General features: G+C 39.2%; 1 protein-coding gene across 5 annotated transcripts in view; it reads right to left on the minus strand.

The window, feature by feature from the left end:
• Positions 1 to 16,104, minus strand: part of CD47 (CD47 molecule) — a 52,922-nt gene extending 36,818 nt beyond the window's left edge. For 2 of the 5 annotated variants that reach the window (XM_045850761.1, XM_045850756.1), the window contains exons 1-2: positions 15,967 to 16,104; positions 2,911 to 3,258 (exon numbers count right to left, since the gene is read on the minus strand). In XM_045850761.1, coding sequence (XP_045706717.1) covers positions 2,911 to 3,258; positions 15,967 to 16,027 — 409 coding nt within the window. In that variant the 5' untranslated portion in view covers positions 16,028 to 16,104. Of the gene's footprint in view, positions 1 to 2,910; positions 3,259 to 15,143; positions 15,498 to 15,966 lie in introns of those variants that run through there. The other 3 variants (XM_045850760.1, XM_045850758.1, XM_045850757.1) reach the window with 2 other exon arrangements.
• Between the last annotated feature and the right edge of the window lie 867 nt (positions 16,105 to 16,971).

The raw sequence follows: 16,971 nt of genomic DNA on the forward strand, positions 1-16,971 counted from the left end.
GCATTCACTGGTTCATTCTTGTGTGTACACTGATTAGGGATCAAACTGGCAATCTTGGTATATCAGGGAGGATGTTCTATCCAATTGAGCTACTAGGCCAGAACTCAGTAATAAATCATTTTAAAGTAAGAAAGAGATTAATATATTTACATCTCAAAAAATTCTGTAATGAAGATAGTATCCTCATTTTACAGATAAAAACTGAGGGTCAGATAGGGTGAATTTCCTACATAAGTTTTCTTAAATTAGTTCTATGTTCTTTCCTTGGTACTCTACATGGGTACTAGATGCATATAAAACTATATCTCACTAATAATATTTCCACAGAGTCATTCCTTGTGCTTCCCAAAAGGGAACAAAGAATGGCCACCATTAATCTACATTCTATTAAGAGGAATTCTCTATTAAGCAATTTCTAGTTCTCATTTACGCCAATATTTGCAAAACACACAACATGGTAAAAATGGATTCTATTGCTTAATCCCCAAAGTTCAAAGGATGGGAAAGCCCTGCTTCAATTGACCTTTTTTTGCAGAGGAGTTTCATTTTTTTTTCAGTCAAAAATGGTACAAAACAGTGACAACACTAGATGCTAACATGGACGTGAGGGAGCTAGATCACTTATATGTTGCTGATGAGAATATAAAGGGAATAATCACTCTGGAATACAGTTTGGCAGTTTCTTTAAAAACTAAGACTACAGTTACATACAGCCCAGTAATTGTATTTCTGTACATTTATCCAGAGAAATGAGGACTATGTCCACATAAAAACTCGTACGTGATTGTTTACAGCAATTTCATTATAACAGCCAAAAACAAGGGAGAACAGTGAAAATGTCCCGCAGTAGGCAGATGGTTACACAAGCTGTGACATCTCTATACCATGGAATAGTACTCAGTGCATGGGATGGGGAATGGGGGGGAAGGGGGAGAAGACAAAGTACTGATACATGATGCTGCAGCATGGATGGATCTCAAGGGCATCGGGCTGGGTGAAAAAAAACCCAATCTCAAAAGGTTACATATGCCCTGGCTGGTGTAGCTCAGAAGACTGAGTGTGAGCTGTGAACCAAAGGGTCACCGGTTCGATTCCCAGTCAGGGACATGCCTGGGTTGCAGGCCAGGTCCCCAGTAGAGGGTATGTAAGTGGCAATCACACATTGATGTTTCTCTCCCTCTCTCTCCCTCCCTTCCACTCTCTCTAAAAATAAATAAATAAAACCTTAAAAGAGGTTTTATATAACATTTTTGAAATGACAAAAGTATAGACATGGCGAACAAATGGAGGAAGTGACTATAAAGCGGTTGCATAAGGGAGGTATTTGTGTCAATGAAATCTCCGGATTGTGATGGTAATTACATAGTGTATACATTGTATCTTTGTGTACTTGCTGGCCGTGACATTTAACTACCATTATATAAAATGTAAACATTGGGGGAAGCTAGGTAAAGGGCACACAGCACCTCTCTTCTTTCTTTGAAACTTTCTGTGATTCTATTAGTTATTTCAAAAAAATAAAAATGGGTGTAAAGCCAAATGTCTGAGACCTCTGGTAGAATTTTTTTACATTCCCTGCAACAAAACAACACCTTCTCATTTTAATGGCCCCCAAAGTAAGCACAGTTCATATTTTTATAGAGTACTTTAAAAACAAAGATGGAACAATCACACATAAAATTATAAACTTTGTCTTTATCTCAGATATTGTTACTCCTTTCCCATCCATTTTCTGGCCTTTCAAGTCTCTTGAGTTTATCAATTTTCCTCTCAGTAAACTACACTATATTCTCAAATTGCCACTCCCCTGTTTATTTATTTTTTCATTCCTATGAAACTACATTCCCCTCAGAAAAATTTTAACTAGATATTAGGTTATATAATTCTAGTCTCTCACAGTGCATATGACTCAATAATCTGACCCCTCCTAAAAAGTTCACTTAAAAAAAATGTAGCTCAACTTAATATCAAAGTAATGAGACTTCCAGCCAAGATGGAGGTGTTTGGGCCATATTTGTTGTCTTGACGTGCCTGTTACGCAGTAAGGGAAAGAATGGAAGGCAAACTGAACTGTCTGATGCCATCTAAAGCAGAGGTTCTCAAAAAATTGTCTAATCCTGAGATCAGTAATATGTCTAGTGGTTCTAAATAGAGCTTTCAAAGCAGAAAGCCAGCATGCGCCTATCTGTAGGTAAAGTAATCAGTTGGTACAGCAAGGAATATATAAGAAAGCAGACTGTTTACTTCAGCTAACTTTACAGCTTTATGAAACTCACCAAACCAAGTTTGTGAAGAATGGGCAGGATCATGGCGCTATACCAAAGGCTGAATTCAAATTAATTACATTGGATCCCTAGTTCTTCCACATCTCAGCCGATCCCCACTCCCCAAAAAAAGAACACTGTAGCAAGGCTAAACATAGGAAACCTCAAGGAAACATTATTATAGCCTGATTTTTAATCTCTTGATTCTCCTTCTAATCGATTCTTCCTAGCTGGAACATGGCTTGGATTTGTCAACCCTTGAACAAAGTGCAGATAAAAAAAATAGCTAAATTGGGAGGAGCCTGGAAAATTGATCACATAAAAGAAAGTACTTTTGATAGCAGCAAACAGAAACACAGAGTGGATGACCTCAGGACTACTCACGCTGAAAGAATAGTTCTCAGACCAAAAGTTTGAGAACCATACAATATACAGCAAAGAGTTTTGTTATTAGAAGCAGAAGAGCAAATAAGATAAAACTCGATCTTAAAGCTGCTAAACACTCCATAAACGTTTATTGTTAATAGCCTACTTTTTGATTCATAGGAGTTCCCAGCCCCATTTTGCCCCATTTCACCCCATGTCTAATAGCATCAGGTTGCTACAGGACAACTAATAGACAGGGAAGCTTTTATAGAATTCTTACCTTCACGATATTTAAGTTCTATGAAGGTTTCACCTTCTCTGCTTAATTCTGTTACTTCGCAAGTGTAGTTTCCTGGGACAGCATCCTTGTTATTCATCCTCAAAGATGCAATGCCCTTTAGCAATGCAGGTTTCACGATGCTGGCACTTTCATAGCCAGGGCTGTGGTTGGAAAAATTTCTCTCTCCATCATAGATGAAAATCCAATCTTTTCCAAATTTCCACTTTAAATACATTTCTCGAAGGCTAGCTGCCTCCACATTAGTAACAAAGCATGGGATGACGACAGTTTCATTGCAAGTGGTGTATTCTACAGATTTGACTGGATTAAATGTTAGCTGGGCTGAACCTAGAAAAAAAAAACAAATAGTCTCATTTTATTAGAGAATTCTATACTATATCTTAGATACGCTACAAATCCTTAAGCTAAAGAGCAATGATTCAACTGTTCACTTAAGGAAGCAGTGCATCTACAGAGAGAAGACAGGCAAGGTGAAAAAAAGAAACAAATTATTTTAATATAAACATGCACAGCTGGTAAACAAAACTGTAACTTTTCCTTATTCATTCTCAGTAGTACAAAGTACACATTACCATACATCTTGGGAATAAATTCAGGAACCTCTGTTGGAACATGCAAGTATCTAGCTTCCAGAGCTTTGAAGTAACCATTACTGCTTGCTCAGGTATTTAGAAAAATATTGTCCTTACCATGGGAAATTTTTGAAGAGAAAATCAACCCAAATATTATATTCAGTCTCAACTTCTATACACTTTCTCCAAATAGAACTTGCTAAACTGATATGAAGTTTATCTCTATCTTTATGTAGCATTTCGAAGAAATGTGGCGAGATATTCTGTACTTCAATATAAAAAGTAAATCAGATAAATCACATCACATCTTTCCATTAAGATGGAAAGTCTTAGAAAGCTAAGGAGGAAAAATATTCTGTGTGGCTATTTTCCCATTGCAAAATACAGACAGCATTAGACATTTTGTGTGCCAGTATTATAAAGGATTATATACAATTAAAAGGCATTTTCTCACCCCCACATTTCATTGAAACTATAGAACAATTTCCAAATGAATTACTACAAGTATTCCTTCCTCTTAGAAATCATAAACCCCTCAAAATAAAGCTAAAAAACAAGTGAAAACCAAGAAGAGATACTGCTTATAAATAGGGTATATTCTATCTAACTCTTCTCAATAGGATAAACTACCATTTGTCATAGAAAGTGGGGAATGAGAAAGTAAATGCAATCACTCATCTTTCATCTAAAATGTGTAAGACTGTGAAGGAATTGTGATTGTTTTCCACATTTTTTAGCCATTTACCAACACTTTTATCAAAGTAACAAGTTGTTTTTTTCCCTCAAAAAATAAAGCACCAACAAATATAAATAAAATGTCAACTCTAATAGTTCATCCTTGTGATTTCTTCCTTCTATATATATTGGGAATAAAAATCAGGGGCATAGGATGTCATTCAAGGAACACATTACTGAATGAATGTCCATTAAATCGAGAGCTAGGATGCATAGTGAAATATGAACTGGACAGTGTTCAGAAAGCCTGAGCACAAGTCCTATCTGTCACTTTTCAGTATGTGACCTTAAGCAATTTGCTTAACTTTTCCATGTCTTGGTTTACTCTCTGTAAGTAAGAGGATCAAAAATGAACACCAGACTACTTCGTAGAATTATGTCGAGCATCAAAGGAGAAAAACATATGGGCAAGCACCCTCCAAACAATCCTGCGTTATTAACACACAGGGTAATACTATAAAAACTAGGCACAACAGCATTTTCATGTAATGAATGACCTACAGACCTTCCCTGACTGGCAGGTGTGAACTGTTATATGAGTTTTCTGGGAACTTGCAGTCTGAACCAAGCTTGTAGGCATCCACAGTCACTCCTTCCCAGTTCCTTACATTTCTAGTCGTTCAAATGTTAGGAGGCCCCAGGCTAAACCTGGACTTCCAATTGCATTTTTCAAAACTGTGGGGTTCTGAATTATTTCCCCTGAGAAGGAAGCTTTGAGAGGGAGCCTATAGTATACAACAAGGAGAGAAAAGTGGCTGGCTGTGATGTTGGAATTAGAAAAGAGCAAACGAGTCAGAAAATATGGAGAACAATTTTGAAACGGACAAACGGACTTCTGAGCGTCTCCTCAGTGGAGCTTGGGGCACTGTCTAACAGGTCCTTTGGGAACCTCTGATTCTATAGGGGCCTGTGCCTTTCACCATGTTTGACTGAGGTATTTAACAACTTTTTGAAGTTGTAGAAAACCGATGTTAATGCAAATAATTCATGTTCTTAGAGATACAAATAAACTTTGTTCTGCAATTGATTTCCACCTGGTGGAAGAGAGGATTTTTAAAAGTTACAAAAGTCCCTTTTTAAAAGGGATGTTGACCAATTTGCATATATTCACAAATTCATTTCAGCATTCCTGATTGCCTATAAATGTGTCTGTTCTTCCAATTTTCTTTAAAAACTAAGATGGTCTTACCATCTTGCTGGTTTGCTTATTAATGCATGAAATAAAATCTTTGACACATGTTCACTTTATATTTGTTTGAGTCAAGATATTACTTTCTAAAAATTACCCTATAAGAAGAAAATGTTATCCAAAAAATTGATTGATGACTCTACCAAATGGAACAGTCAAGGAATTCTAAAGACTCCATATTTATTGTAGTCATTGCAAAGTAATTCGAAGTTAGGCCAAGGCCCTCCAAACCTCGTCATTTAATTCCTTGGTTATAAATAATCCAACAGGAAACTCACCCCTAGAATTGGCCATTGGAAGTTGGAATGGAATCATAACCCAGTACTTGGCCCCTTGGAGCCACAGTAAATGTGCTATAAAAATGTCAAATACATGTGATATCTTTTGTGAGAGATCATGTTAGTGGCACAGCCTGAAACTTAAAAAAAACCTATGTGGATGTATAGTTCTATAATTATAATAAGAAGACAAAGGGCGTGAATTCAACAGGCAAAATTTCATATCCTCTCTGCATTTTCCCCAAGTATATCATCATAGCAAGGGTACTGGCACTCTATTTTAGATTGTAAATACATTACATATTTTGCCTCATCAAAAAATAAATTAATAAAGAAATAAAAATAAAAATTATCCTTTAATAAGATACAAGTAAGGAGCTCAGTTATCCTAGTGAACATTTTTTAGAAGGCTCTATGTAAGTGAAAAGTGGTCACCAAACACTTCACAATTTCATAACTCATGCCCAGTGAATGAATTTTCTACAGAATACAGGAAGTACTAATTGCACTGCATTATTTGCTGTAGTAAAAAAAATCTTATAGCTGAAGCAATTTAAAAAGAATTAAGGCTGTCAATAAAATTCAAATAAAAGTGACATGGATAAACCAAAACCTGAATAAAGCTTGCACTAATAATAAATAAGGGTAGTCCAAAAACGTCACTCTACCTGCTGTTCACCACAAATTTATCTTCTAAAAACACTTAATTAAATCACGGTTACATAGTAAAATTATGATCTGGGTTTTCTCTTTTGCCTACTGCATTCTGATGGAAGAGCAAAGTAAAGATTTGAAATATAGAGAGCAAATAAGGGAACACAGACAATTAAAATGAATGAGGAAATTCTGAATAATCAAGATATGCTTATAGCAGTCTAAATCATATAGGAAGATATAAATATGAGCATCAGTGATGCAGAGTTACCATGAATTTTTTTTAAATGGGAAGATTATTTTATATTAAATGCCCAAATTATTGGCCTTTCACAATTTCTGTTAATACAGATTGCCAACCTAGAGCATCTCTCATTCCACAGTCCTGAAAACAGACAATATGTAGTTGCCGAGAAGGCTCAATATATGGTAGACACAGTCCACAGGTCCAGCTCAGAAATTTAAAAACTGCAGCCAACGTTTACTGAGAATTACCTGACCTGAAACACTGTGACAGGATGTATGGATACAAAGATGAAAAAAAAAAGTATGAATTGTCTTTTAAAAGCTTACAGTTCTCACTGGGGAGGATGATATGTACTTCTTATAACACAAGGGTAGATAAGTGCTACCCTTCGTGTATGAACAAAGTGCTCTGGAAGGGCAGGAGAGGAATCAGTCTTACAGGTTTCTAAGAAAACGTATGTTGCTACCCAGGGAACAACAGAAAACTGTCCTAGTCCCCGCTTATTTGGGTGGTCTTCAATCTTTTAAAACATGTTCCATGTAAATTTTCTCTCCTTTGTTAACAGCTCTTAAATCACTCTCCTGCTGCAAGACTTATCCTATGTTCTCCAAAGCAGCCCTCTCCTTACTTCTTAACTGAAATTGAGTCCTTCGGATGAGAAGCCAAAAGCTTCAAATACTCCCCAGCTATAAATTCACCTGCAACCCCAACAACCCACACCTGTCCCCCACCCACGCTTCTCTTCAGAAATGAATCTCTTCACCTGAGATCAAGTTTCCATTTCTGCCTCCACACCCATCAATCTTCTCAAGGACTTTCCCTAGTTGATTATTGGCCTCCCACATCCCCCTATTCCATTTACATAGGTTTTTTAAAAACATCTTTAAAAGATTTTATTTATTTATTTTTAGAGAGGGAAGGGAAGGAGAAAGAGAGAGAGAGAGAAACATCAATGTGCGGTTGCTGGGGGCCGTGGCCTGCAACCCAGGCATGTGGCCCACAACCCAGGCATGTACCCTGACTGGGAATCGAACCTGCAATGGTTTGGTTCACAGCCCGCGCTCAATCCACTGAGCTACGCCAGCCAGGGCTTTTTAAAAACATTTTTAAAAGTGCTTGAATATTCACCAACTTTTAACAATCTCTTATATTTGTCTTTCTCTTCCTTAGCATCCTAAAATAACCTAAAAACATTTATTCATTTCCATTTCATTTCTTAAATATCTGCCACATAGCTGCAATTTCTCCACCTCTACTTCACAATAGCTCTTGACAAAGTCACCAATAATTCCTTGTGAAAAATCAAATATGCATGGTTCACTTTCTGCCTTAACTTCTCTATATAGTTCTTGAGCCATTGGACAGCTTCTTTCTTGCTCTTGTCCCCTGGTCTCTATGATGTCTCTGGGTTCTAAATTTCTTTCCACTGTTTAGTTTACCCATGCCAGCTTCCTTATTGAAAACTATTTATTGATTCACAATAAATATTAGTGTTTCTAAAGGCTTCATATTCAGCATTGCCTTCCCTTCTTCAATATTCTCCCATACTTCATGATTTTAACTGCCTACACACATTTTAAAAATTTTTACAAAATATGTTTATTGATTTTTAGAGAGAGAGGAAAAGAGAGAGTGAGTTGAGAGAGTGAGGCATCAATGTGAGAGAGAAACATTGACTTGTTGCCTCCCATATACGCCCCAACCCAGGATCAAACCTACAACCCAGGTATGTGGCCTGACTGGGAATCAAACCAACCTATTGGTAGACCAGATGATGCCCCAACCAACTAATTCACACCAGCCAAGGCAATTACCTACATTTTTTTCTTATTTAACCAGTCCTACCTTTCTCCTTAAGACCTGGGAAAGCCAATTGTCCACTGTGCATTTCTACTTGAACATACTACCTTTAATTCAAAGTCAACATGTCCAAAAATCAATTCACCTTCTCCCTACCCTTCTTCCAAATCCCCACATCCCTAATGTATATTCTATTATCTACTAGTCAATCAGACCTAGACCTAAGAACTATACTGGATTTTCTCCTCTTTTTTAGCCCTGGAGAATTTTTGGTAGACTTGGCCTATTTGATAGTTCCTAAATCCAATGTCTGCTTTATGAATGAATTAGACATTCATCACTTCTGCCTGGAACTACTGCCATTTACATGGGTCCCTGACTCCAGTCTCAACATTTCCCCACCCCAGCCTCCGTGCATTTTCCACAGTTCCCAAAAATAAATGTTCTAAATGTAAATGTGTACTCTTTTGCTTAAGATACTTTAACAACACCCTCCCCTTTTCTCAGGGTACATTCTAAGTGTATTAATATGAAATACAAACTGGGTCCTCCAAGGTCCTGTCTAGCCCCACCTCCTATCCTTCCTCATTTCCAAACCAGAGTCCAATCACAATGACCTCCTCAAAATCCCATAAATGTGTATATGTACTTCCATATCCACGCCTTTGCACACATTCCCCCAGCCCAAAAAGGCCCATATCCTTCACTGGGTATATAGGTAAGAGCACACACTTTGGAGTCAGACCTTGGTTCAAGACTTAGTCCTTCCTAGATATATAACCTTAGGCAAATTTTTTAACCTCTGCACCTCAGTTTCCTCATATATTTAAAGTGAATAGTGATAGTATATACTTCGTAGAGATTTTGTTAAGACTTAATGAGATAAGGAACATGAAGTTCCCATCACAATGTGTTTCACATACATAGCAAATGGTCAATACATGGCAGCTAGAGTTGACTCACTTTGCCTCTTCTTGCTAAAGGACAGTTGAGATGTTTAATCCTGTTACCCTTCTCTGCCACTACTCAACTGCACTTATCCTCTCTTTATTGCTCCCATCATCCCCTACCCAAGTGTTGTCACTACCCTTATTACTGAATCTTGTATTAATGCTAGACTTAACTGGTCCCCCCATCAGTCTCAAAAGGTAGAAAAGGGAGAACAATGTCTTCATTTGGTATCCTATGGATTTAACCCAAGGTCCAGCAAATAGAACTCAAGGTATTCTTTATGAATGTAAAAAAAAAACATAAAGTATGAATCCTCAAAAAGGAAATATCAAAAAATCGTATCAGGGAGGATTCATTTTGCTTCCATGTTTCAAGAGAATCCTCCACTTCTTACTTCTAGAACCTGATTATGGAATCATGAAACTCTGTATTTCAATAGAAAATCTCAAGTTAGTTGCAGACGAGATGGAAGAGTTCCTAAAAATCACGACTGTACCAAAGGATGATCTCCCTAGAGGGTGATGTTTAAACTGGGTCTTGAAGGATGAGCAGGAGTGCTATGGAGAAGGATGGGCTTTCTAGGGAGAATAATAACATGTACAGAGGAATAAAGAGGATGAATAACTGGCAGCAGATGATTATTCAGGTGATCTTTAGAAAAAGGGATTGGGAAAGATGGTTAAGAAATACTAAAAGGCTTCCTTGAATATAATTTTGAGGAGTATGGACTTGATAAAATAAGTAACAGCAAACCACTCAGATTTACTTACACTTAAATGAATACAGCAATATGAAGGGTGAATTGAGGACAGGAAGGGAGATAAGAATGGGAAGCCCACTAAGAGATCATTGCAATAGTCCAGATAGATGACAACTGGAGAGAAGGCCAAATAGTATAGTAAAATAAATACATACATACATACATACATACATATATAAAATCAATGTAAATCAGATATGGGAAGTAAGAGGAAAGAAGAGTAAAGAGTTAAAGTTGTTAACCAAAATAGTATGGGTAATCAGTTAGATTGTAGATTAACTAGAGAGAGATAATATTTAGGAGATTTGGGGGGAAATATTCTTTTAATATTTAATAGACCAAGTATTAAAGTACCTGTGGTACAATGAAATGCAGATTTCCAATGGATCCCAGGATATATGGATCCAGGTTTAAGCAAAAAGGTTGGAGCTACAAAGACTTGGGAATCACCAAGAATATATAGCTGATAGTTGAAATCAGGAGCATAAGCAAGATTGGTCAGAGAGTCTTTGCAACGCAATAGAGCAAATACCAGAGAATTAAATGTTGGGGAATACCAATGTTCATGGAGCAAATAGTTAAAAAGGAATAAACTAAGGAAGCGTGAAGTAGTGGGAGAAGCAGGTGAGGCAGCAAAGAACTCCAGTGCAGACATCAAGGAAAGGTCTTGATATGGACAAGACAGATGTTAAATGGGATAAGTACAAACAGCCTCTAGATTAAAAATTACATTAGCTTCCTTATCTGCAGCAATGTCAACAGACTAGTGAGATCAGAAGTCAGACTGCATTTGTGAAGTTAATGGGCAGGGGAGAAAGAAGAGGCAATTATCCTCTCAATAAACATGGGAGTCTAAGAGAGCAGAAAGAGAGGTGATAATGGTAGGAGTGTGGAGGCAGGGACAAGGGCAAGATCTGTTTTGGTTCTTCTTGCTTGTTCGTTTTTAATATGGGATAAAACCTGAGCATGTCTGCAAGCTCAGGTGAAAGAAACAATGGAAAAGGAAGGATCTAAGATACGAGACTGATGAATTAAGCTGGGTAGGTCTCCAAGATGGTGGAAGTGGAAGAGCTGTGGACAGGTGATCTTTTCCCTAAAAGGGTGAATAGGCGTACTTCCGAAACTGGGTGAGAAAGGATGAAGAGACAAAGGTTACCTAAGATTTTATAGATGACTTTAGAAACGATGGGAGGGAAGTTGAGAGAGCCTACATAATTATGAGCATGCATCATACTTTTTTTGTGGCAGAGTAGGAAGTTAATTATCTGCTTAAAATGGATGTTTAGGAATGGGGTAAGAAGGCCCAGCAGTCACTACGGTAAATGAAGCAAAGCTGGTGAGTAAAGATACCTGCTAGAAGTGAATTGTTTGCCATCAGACCTTGACTCCGGTATGAAAACTAGGGCCGCCAACCAAATTGGGTTAGAATTACAGTAAAAAAGGAGGATTTAGTCAGATCTCTCCTCAATAGAGATCAAATAAGGACTGGAATAAAGTGGGCATGTGCACAAAGTGTTTAGTTCTGGCTCAAAGTAAGCCCTCACTAGATTTTGAAGCGGCCTTACAAGAATTGAAGTGGTTGACCTAGAATTACAGGGAGAAGGGCAGTTTAAAATCAGCATCATACAGAGTTAAGGCCTTATCAAGCATTTAAAACACATTAAGTACCACTGAAGGATAAAAACAAAAAATCCCTACCATCTATAAACTACATTTTATGTTATTAAGGGGTACATGGTCTGAAAGTTGTCTCTTTGTCCAAGAGGCCTTGTAAAGTGCTTGGAGCATAGCAAGGGCTCATACTTGGCTTGAAACAGGAAGAAAAAAAAAACAGCAATTTTGACAGACCCTGCACTTGCCAATTTCCCTGCCTTGTCTTTTAACCCGTAAGTGTGACATGTATTCAAATATATACAACTATTCTCAAATCCTGTGGCTGACCAGATTCTGAGTCGAATACAACTATTCTGTGGATATGGGACGAAACAGAGAAGGGTGTAGCTTCTAATTCCTGTTTCTCTCCACACAAACACAAAGAGAGAAAATCCAGGTTCTATTGTTTTAAGTCTAGGTCTGTCAGAATCAAATTTCCTGGTGCTCTATATTTTTTACTTCAGTATTACAATGAGCCCAGCAACATTGATCCTACACTACTATTCTTATTCTTTTATCATAGAAAACATATCTGTACTAGTACAAGTCAAAGTAGCTTTATGACAACCCAACAGTGCATTATATTAGGCTGAGACATAATATATAAAAGTGTAGAGTTTTTTATTTTGTATAAAAAGCTATGACAGTAAAAACCTAGAAGATGGGGAAATGGCTTTATGAAAATTGTGTCACAAAAATCACATTAATGTATTAAAAGCAATGCCTATACTAGCAATAGTTGGACTGACATGAAAGAATACAGACTTAGTTTTAATAATGTAAGTGATAAGTTTGGATTTAGAATATTTATCAATTTTGGAAAAAACACCTAGTCTCATCTTTAGAATCTGGCCTTTCAAATCTCCATTAACAACTCAGTGACAAAGATAAAACATCTGCCAAAATACCGACAACAGCATGAGCCATACCCTGATGGCAGACACTGCATGTGATGCTCTGACACACTGCCTCCAGACTGCTGGGGCGGCCCCATCCATAACTACTTTAAATAGGCATCTACTTCCTTAAAATGGCAACTTCTGTTTAAAAATAATATTTTTAAGGAGAAAACATTTTCTTTTACGCAAGCCAAATTACTACTAGTCTTAGACAATAAACATGTTTTTTAATCATATGTACCCTCAATCTCAAAATCACTTTGAAAAATGATTCAACCACTAACAGTTTATATACTGTCATTATTTGAGTAAGGTTTTATTTACCAGTTTGTGAATCCCACTGGAAATGCTGATGTGCTTTTAAACAAAGTACAATTGGACATATGGGATGGAGGGGAGGAAAGGAGCATAATAATTCATTCTGTATCTTGTAAGCCAATACAGGGCCTTACAGTTTGCCTGTAATTACATCAAATGGGCATTTTTGATAACTTGTTTTACTGCAAAGATGAACTGATACTGTAGAGCCTACCAGGAAATGCCCTTTGATTACCATGTACAAGAAATTGAAAGCAAAACCAAAGATCGAGTATAAATTAACGTACAAATTCATGTGCTTTCTTACTCATTCTGGATTCTAAATTCAGTCTCTCAAATATATTGGTTTAGAATTACTTGTGTTCTGAGACTAATATCTACTCAAACATATCCTTTTAAAATTAAATATTAAATGCACACACAAAAATCCACTGTATTTTATGGCAAATACTATCACTTCCTTGTTTATATTCAACACTTACAGAACCCAAATTCATAATGCCTCTATTCTGTTTTTTATTTTTTCAAGTTATTGGCTAACTACAATAAAATATCATAAAGTCTCAATTCTATGACTCTATAGGGACTTGAGCACACTAATATTAGTTGTGAATAAGTGTTAATTATACATAATCTTAACTATTACTAAAGGAGGCCTAACAGAATTCCTATCCTAGTACCATTCTAGCAGTTCTTTCTAATTTACTTGAAAACAGGATCCCTGTTTTTAAAGCAGTACAGGATCTATAGTTTTTATTCTGCAGATTAGCTTTTGAAGCTTACAGTACGATTTAGTGATATTTTATCACAAATTTATAATCTGGTTCAACATGCTTTCTGATCAGAAGACAGGTTTCTGAAAGCACTATTATTTTAGCAATTTTTATAGTAATAACAACAAATCACTGATGATAGTGACAGAAAACACTATTTTATCTAATGTCAACTCTTTAGAAAATAGATACAATGATTATTAAGTTCCAACATCCTAGGATATTCAGGGAGTGGGAAAGTGGTAAGCAGGGTCTCAAGAGCATCTTGAAAGCAGCTGAAATCACAAACCTTAATGAATGGAACAGTGAAGCTAATAATCCATTTAAGTTCTAATTAGTTTAGTGTTCTAGAATTAAATATAACAAATGCATGTAACTTTTATTCAAACTCAATTTGAATCATACAAAAAGTTCACAAAAGGCGTTACCTATAGAAGCCACAAAAAACCCTCCTATTCCTTCCTCAGTTTTTACGAAGCACTTTCTTTTTTTCTTAAATAGATTCTAAAAGCCTAGCGTCCAAGACGCTATCGGGGTGGAATTAACACCAAATCTCACTTAGCTGCAAATACGTTTTGACTAGGGGTAATCATCCTCGTATTTCAAGCGAAATCTATACTACTGTTAAACGTTTCCCAAAATAGAGCGGGGAAACTTGAATGTGAAATTTGGACCGTATTAAAGTGGTTGTTGTGGCGTGGGGACAGTGAGAGTTTCCAGGAAGCCTATTTCTAGGGTTTAATATATATTTTTTAAGCGGCCAGAAGATTCTTCTGATTAAATGGTGGGTTGTAAATAAAACTTAATTGTATCCATTATGTCTCCTTGACTTCTGTGCTCAAGTGAGAGGGCAAATAGGAAAAAAACAAAACAAATGAACAAACAAAAACCCGTCTTGCAGACTTCACCAAAATGCGCACTTCCATCGCAAGAGGCCCGGGCTCTCCCACACTCTCCCTCCTACATCCCCACGCATTGAAGCACTAAGGAGGGAAGAGGGGTGCGAAAGAGGGGGGACCGCAACAGCTGCCACCCACTCGCCTCTGATCGCGCCCTTTCTCTCTACAGTTAATTTGCGCTGGAGGTGCATGGTTTGGAGTCTTCCCTGGTGTGTGCGTCTGGAGGCGGAGAACGCGGGAAGGAGATGAGCCCTGCTGTCACCCATGGGAAGGTGAGGAGGGAAAGAGGAAAGAAGGGGACGCCTCATTACCCGTGGGGCCCTCCCACGTTAGTAACGGGGCGTGCAAGGCCACCGCATCCAGCACCCCGGCCACCCTCTCCAGGGCACCGCGGAACGAGCGGGAGCACAACCCACACGCCCGCGGGGGCGCCGCGGGGGCGACTAGGCGCGATCCGCAGAGCCAGAATCTAGGGGCCACTCACCGCAGCAAGCCGAGCTCAGCAGCAGCAGCACCACCAGGGGCCACATCTCCGCGCCCTCTGCTGCTGCTGCTGCTGCTGCCGCCGCCACCGCCGATGCTGCCGCCGCCGCCGCCCTCGTCTGGTGCAAACACCTCCGTCACAGTCGAGACCCTGTGCCGCCGCCTGTCGCAAGCAGGACCCACCGCCCAGGATGCCCGGCCGCGTGCACGCGAGCTCCGGCTTCTGCGCGCACCCGAGCTCCCGCTCCGCACACTCGCTCCCCAGCGCTCGCAAGCCGCGCACGCGCACTCTCCCTCGCCCGCGCCGCCGCAGCGCCTGCTGACGCGAGTCGTCCTCATTCGTGGAGTCGTACCACGCTGTCCCTCGGCTCGGCGAGACCGGGAAGTGACTGAGGCCGGACTTGCCAGGCACGCCCCACCGCACCCTCCACCACCCCCTCCACCACCCCGCGCCCGGCCCGCGTCGCCGCTTGCCACTGGAGGCTGGGCTTGTGTTCCAGCACTCTCAGGGGGCTTGGCTGCACCCGCCGCTCCCCGCGGTCCCCTGCCTGCTCCTCCACCGCCCTGGGCCCCACTGTCCTCCCTCCACTCTCCGCTCTTGCTGGAAAAATGGATTCAAAATGTGGCTCCAAGCCATAACATTAACAAGGTCTTTGACTATCTCACTGGATTACACAGGCCACATCAATCAAACCGAAGCGACGCCCTTTTAAAACTACTTGCAAATTTATCCTAAATAATGAACTCTTGTCACAGAGTCAGGCTCTGGTGGCTACCCTAAGGGGCTACTATCCTGGCAGCTCCTCGGCTTGTTTTTCTCTTACCTGGTGGAAAAGAGAGCAACTTCCCACCACAATATCCCGCTTTTCCGAATCCTCTACCCATGGCCTCTCAGCCGTTGCACCCCATCCCCAAGTAATACAATCCAGGAAACAAAATTTCTGCTCTCTGACACTCGGTAGCAGTGCATTATATACTATGTAACTGTGTAATGGTTTTCTTACGTAAACCTCTTTCCCACAGCCTTATCAATTCTTTAAAATCAGACAGTGTTTTAAGTATTTCCTCTTCTAAGACTTCCTATTCAACTGGGCAAACAGAAGGGGTTTAATAAATGTGTTGATGTGACTTGAGACAAGCATTGCTCTAGCGAAATTTGATTGTTTTTAAATGATTAAAAAAGGAAAGGAAAACATACTTCACTAAAACAATGGTTAATAATCATGGTGGGCATGATTTGAATGGCAGCTTTGACACCCTGAGGCTATCAAAGGGACTGATGGATTCTCCTCCAACTGCTTATGCGGATACAATAGAATCACCCACCAGACTTGGAACATTCTGGACATGGTGTATCACAGAGCAGCTGGTTGGCTAAATACGGCTGTCAGCTGTCTCTGAGACTAACCAACACCCCCCAAAGTGGAAGGGTGAGTGGGAGGGGACTGTCCTCATCCTTGGGAGGTAGACTTGGAGTGATGCTCTGTTTTGCCCTGGGAGCTGCTGAGGCTACATACTAAATGTAGCTTTGTGCAGAATTGGAGTAATCTCTAGTCAGGTGAATGAGAGGCCGCCTGAGTGACCACCTCTGCTCTGGGGAATCTAGCTGGGATGTGTTTTGAAAGTGCAGCAAGAGGAGTCCTATTCTAGGAGACAGAATCCAAAGCAAGCTGCCTAGTTTTGATAATCTTTTCTCTGAGATCATCACAGTGCTCCTTTCTTGTGCTCCTTTCTCCAGTATCTAAGTACCTTACATTTCTGTTTCTCTTTTAACACTTCCAAGCATTTTTGTTTGGATTTTGAGCTCATCTTTACATAAAGAGTTTCTT

This window comes from Phyllostomus hastatus, unplaced genomic scaffold (assembly GCF_019186645.2).
Source record: "Phyllostomus hastatus isolate PE091 unplaced genomic scaffold, TTU_PhHast_1.1 phas_contig_86, whole genome shotgun sequence".
NCBI lineage: Eukaryota > Metazoa > Chordata > Mammalia > Chiroptera > Phyllostomidae > Phyllostomus > Phyllostomus hastatus.